The sequence below is a fragment of the Lycium barbarum genome, chromosome 6 (genome assembly GCF_019175385.1).
Source record: "Lycium barbarum isolate Lr01 chromosome 6, ASM1917538v2, whole genome shotgun sequence".
In the NCBI taxonomy this organism is placed as follows: Eukaryota; Viridiplantae; Streptophyta; class Magnoliopsida; order Solanales; family Solanaceae; genus Lycium; species Lycium barbarum.
Window position 1 is genome coordinate 117,247,562 of NC_083342.1, and position 5,072 is coordinate 117,252,633.

Sequence of the window (5,072 nt, forward strand, 5' to 3'; positions counted from 1 at the left end):
TTTGACCAAACACTAATTGTTGCTCAAGAGTGTTTTTTAAATTAATTGGCCAAACACAAACTGTTTTTCGCCAAAAGTACTTTTTTATAAAGCACTTTTCAAAATAAGCTGATTTTAAAAAGCACTTTTTATAGCATTTTTCAACTGTCATGACTAATTAATTGGTCGTACGGAGAAGAAATGGTAGCTAATTAACCACTTATAACTTCGAAAGTGAAAACTCTTGAAACCTGTTCTCTGTTCTTGTTTTGGCTCGTACGCTGAAACTATGAATTAACTAGCAAAATTAGACAGTACAATTAACTAGTTCTTTCTACCACACACATCAGCTATATGTGCTAAAGTTACTTCATTTCCTGGTGCTACAAATTCTCTCAAATCAATCATATTAACCGAAAAACTTTTAACACAGCGCACAATATCAGATGCATATGGAAGCGATTAGTTTCATTTCATAGAAATAAGATAAACAAGAGAAACAATTGAGACAATGTGCGCTCGACAACATATATGGCTCTGTTACTTAAATGTGGCATGGGGCACTATTACTATGTCACATCAAGTATATCTTTTTACACTTAACGACACATCTTAAACTGTCTTACGTAGCTAGGTTGATCTCTAAAAACATTTAACTTCTTGAATGACTTGCACGCGATTCACAAATACTGCACAATAGAATGCAATACTTCTGCTTGCAAAGCATCTTGTGCTTACTGATTCTGTTTGAGCTGCAAGCCATTTGTCAGTTGGTGTTGACGCGTTCCAAGCTCTTCCTGTCAATGTGCTTCTTAATTTCTGTGATCTATCCAGAATGACTACAATAGCATCTGGATTCTTCATGATGCCCTCTTGACCCTTTTGAACATCGCTTGAACCTTCAAAGTTCCTTGCTATCTGAATTTGAAGATATACATTATCAGCTTCACCAATGATTTTCTCTTCTCTATCTTGCAAGTTGGACAGCAAAATATCATTATGCGAGAAAGTGATAATGCAAGTGAAGTATTTGACACAATCGACATGTTAGTATTCCTAATTTGGACATTATGGAAGATCTATAAGAAAATACAGTACATAATCTTCAATAGAAATATCTTTTCACTGTTTGTGCAGATGGAATTCATCTTCACTGATGGTTCCACTATCCACTTAATCTATTATAAGTTTATAACCACAACTACAAAGGGATCATATCCTATGTTACAGTAAAAGATACTACTACTTTGTAAAGCAATAACTGAATTTGTTCATATATCTGGACCACCAAATAAGCATAGCTTTAGAGAGCACAAGTTTTGATGATGATACTTCAAATTTCAAGGATCCTTCGCGTCGAAGTCTTATGGGGTTTTCTATGTATTCCTTTGCTTAGATTCATAGAATATGTGCACATAATTAAATAAGCGATAAACCACCAATTACACTCCTAGAGTAGAAATTTAGTATACGTGAAAAATGGAGAAAAAAGAAAGACCACTTCAGTCAATCGGAATAAGACCTCCAAAGTTCAGCCAAATTCACCAGAAACAACAGCTTAAAATAGTTATTCATATAAGCCTGGAGGGGGACCAGAAAGAGGTGGCTAGAGCAGAAACTGTGAACCAGAGGCACCAAATAATTCACCCAATTAAGATATTTGGCAATTTTTGAGCCAAGGGTCTATCGGAAACAGCCTCTCTACCCCACAAAGGTCTGCGTACATCTTACCCTCCCCAGACCCCACTTGTGGGACTATACTGGGTATGTTGTTGTTGTTGTAAGATATTTGGCAATTTAGCTGTTAAATTTCTAGAGTTTGATAAAAAATGAGGAGGAAAGTCGAACTTATAAAGGAGGACCAAGAACTTTGAAGGGTCAGAAAAATTCTAAGTGCCGCTCAGCAGAAAGGGCAACACAATATCTGGGGGGTGGATCTTGGTGGAACAGCAACTAATGTACATTAAGCCTGATCAAAGGGGTGGGGAAAACTGGCATTACAAATGCATACTACTACTGGAGAAACATGCACTCCAATTTATTCAGATAGCAGGTGCAGCTACAGCTACACTTAATCAAACTTTCAGTAGAGCATGCTTATCCAGTTTGACAAGATAAAAGGCACCAGAACCAGTTCCCGCCTGAGTGACAAGAACCTCATTGCTTTGATTCTGTTGTTAAACAACTGATTCCTGATCACTCGTAGAAATCGTTAATCTGCTTGCATTTTCAGATTCAGAGAACATGATTTCATCTGTCAACTCTCTCAGTTTCGCATAAATTTCTTGGCAATGAGGATGTGAAAGGTCCTCCGCATTGAAAGCATGCACCTCGTTTTGAACTTCTATCCAACTCCAACCAGGTACCTTGTTGACACTCCTTTCCCTCATCAGCCTTTTAATATTAGCTATTTTATCCCACTTCTTAAATTGTCGGTACATATCTGAGAGCAACACATAAGTGCTATGCTCTCCTGGCTCCAATTCGAGCAAACGGCTAGCCACCTCACTTGCATACTCAATATCACCGCATGATCTACAAGTACCGAGTAAAGTTCTCAAGACCATAGCATCAGGATCAAATGGCATCCCTTTAACTAGCTCCTTTGCCTCCTCAAGACGTCCAGCCCGCCCAAGTAGATCAATCGCACACGCATAGTGCTCCATTCTAGGAACAATTCCAAAATCAGCTTCCATATATTTGAAAAAACGGCAACCTTCTTCAACGAAACCAATGTGACTGCATGCAGTCAAGACTGCCACAAAAGTTATATGATCTAGCTTCACTTCGCTTTGTTTCATTAGGACGAAGAGGTCAAGCACGAGTTTGCCCTGCCCATGTTGTGCAAAAGCAAACATGATCGAGTTCCAAGATATTGAACTCTCTTTGGGAGAAACTTCAAAGGATTTCCAAGCATCTTCAATGATTCCACAATTGGAATACATAAGTATCAAAGCACTGCTCACATACTTGTGTGACTCGGAACACAGTTTTAGTGCCGAGGCATGAACTTGTTGACCAAATCGAAGAGTAGCCAAATCTGAACAAGATCTAAGGGTGGCGGAAAAGGAATACTCATCCATCTCGAGGTTTTCCACCCTCATTTTTGAAAAAAATTTAAAAGCAATTTCACTCCAACCCTTCTGTGACAATCCGGACAAAATGGAGTTCCAAGAAACAGAATCCTTTGATTCCAGGTTTCCAAATACTGCCAATGCATCATTCATAGAGTTTGTACATGATTTGGAATACATGGCAATCAACGCATTCGAGATTATAGTTACATTTTCCAATCCTCTCTTAATAACCAAAGCATGCAAACACTTTCCTTGACTGTTATGTCTACCCTCGAAACAACCACTTAATATACTAGTATATGTATAAGAATCCATTTCCAACCCAAGCCTTTCCATGTCCAAGAATATTTCAAATGCCCGCTTCTCCTCATCATGTTCTAAATAAGCTGCTAGCATTGAATTCCACGTTACCAAATCTCTGCAACTAATAGCACCATCAAAAACACTTTCCGCACTTCTAATACTCCCACATTGGGAATATGCAGTAATTAGAGCATTAAACACTTTGACTTCACAACCTAAACCAAGTTTTTCAACCTTTGCATGAACCTGCATAGTCAACTTGTAAAACCTGTCCTCATTAAGCAACGTTAAAAGCGGAGAGAACGTTCCATCATCAAGTTGCATACCCTCTTGCTCCATACCTCTCAACAACCGAAAACAGTACTCTATATCTCCTTTCCCTGCATACCCTGCTATTATAGCGTTCCACGAGACATAATTACGTTCAGGCATGCGTTGAAACACTTCATTCGCATCGTCAACTTTGCCACACTTAGCATACATGTCCAGCAGAGCACTTGCGGAATAAACGTTCCGGACATAGCCCATTTTAACCACATCACAATGCACCTGTTGGCCTAAGGACAATAAGCCATTAGAAGCAATACCTTTTAGTATACTTCCAAAAGTATAGTCATTTAAACAAAACCCATGTTCTTTCATCAAATTAAGGAACACCCAAGCAGTCTGAAACTTCCCAGAATTGACGTATCCAGAAACCATGATGTTCCAAGAAGCGGTATCTCTGTGGGGAATTTCGTCGAACAGCTTGAGAGCAGTACCAATTTCCCTGCATTTTGTGTATCCGTTTAAGATGGTAGTGGCAGTGTATGTATCACTAATGTGTGCTGACTTGATAGCTCGACAATGGGTTGACGTTACTTTTGCCAAGGATGAGTACAATAGCTTCATTCATGAGTAAATTGGTCCAGATATTTGGGAACTATACTCAAGACTGAGTTTTTAGTACTACCTCTGTCACAGTTTATGTCCCAATTAGTGATTACCGTTCGGAAATTCGACACTCAAACTTGTTAATTTTGGTCGTTTCTTCCGACAAAATCTTTAAATTTTTTGAGGTAAAATTTATATATTTAAAAACTTATATTTAAATAAAAAAATTCTTATTCGACTCTCGAAATCTAGTAGTACAAACTGTATCACACATATATAAAATTATAAATTAAAACTAGGGAACATATTTCATGCCTAAAGTGCCTTTTTCGTGTTGCAATTAAGGTCACAAAAAAGTTAAAACTTAAATTTATGATTTTTCAATAAAAAATAAAGTAATCATTCAGTAGAAAATTACAAATATCATGTTGTGATTTTTTTGAATATATTGATTAGACAAAATTTAAAGGATATAGCACAAATATTTTCATTAGATGATATATAATAATACATTACAAATTAAATTCATAAGACGATACTTAATAAGACTTAAAAATGAACTTATAGTTAATACATTGGGTTAATAGCAATTTTGATCTCTCAACTATTGGTAAATTATAATTTTAGTCTTTATGATATCTGATTAAGCACTTTCAATTTTTAATTAATTGAATTGCGCTTTCGATCATTTCAATCGCGAATATTCACAAATTTACAATGATTACTAATTACTCATATATTATATTAAGCTTATATTGATACTTCATATTTGACGATACTATAATTCTAGTGAGTCACATTACATATAAGATTTAAGATATTATCTATATAAATGGATCA

General features: G+C 36.5%; 1 protein-coding gene across 1 annotated transcript; it reads right to left on the reverse strand.

The window, feature by feature from the left end:
• Positions 1-424: 424 nt before the first annotated feature.
• LOC132645772 (putative pentatricopeptide repeat-containing protein At3g25970) lies at positions 425-4,481 on the reverse strand. Its single transcript, XM_060362967.1, has one exon. It carries the CDS (start codon positions 4,248-4,250, stop codon positions 2,157-2,159), a length of 2,094 nt encoding a protein of 697 aa, XP_060218950.1. The 5' UTR covers positions 4,251-4,481; the 3' UTR covers positions 425-2,156.
• Positions 4,482-5,072: the final 591 nt, after the last annotated feature.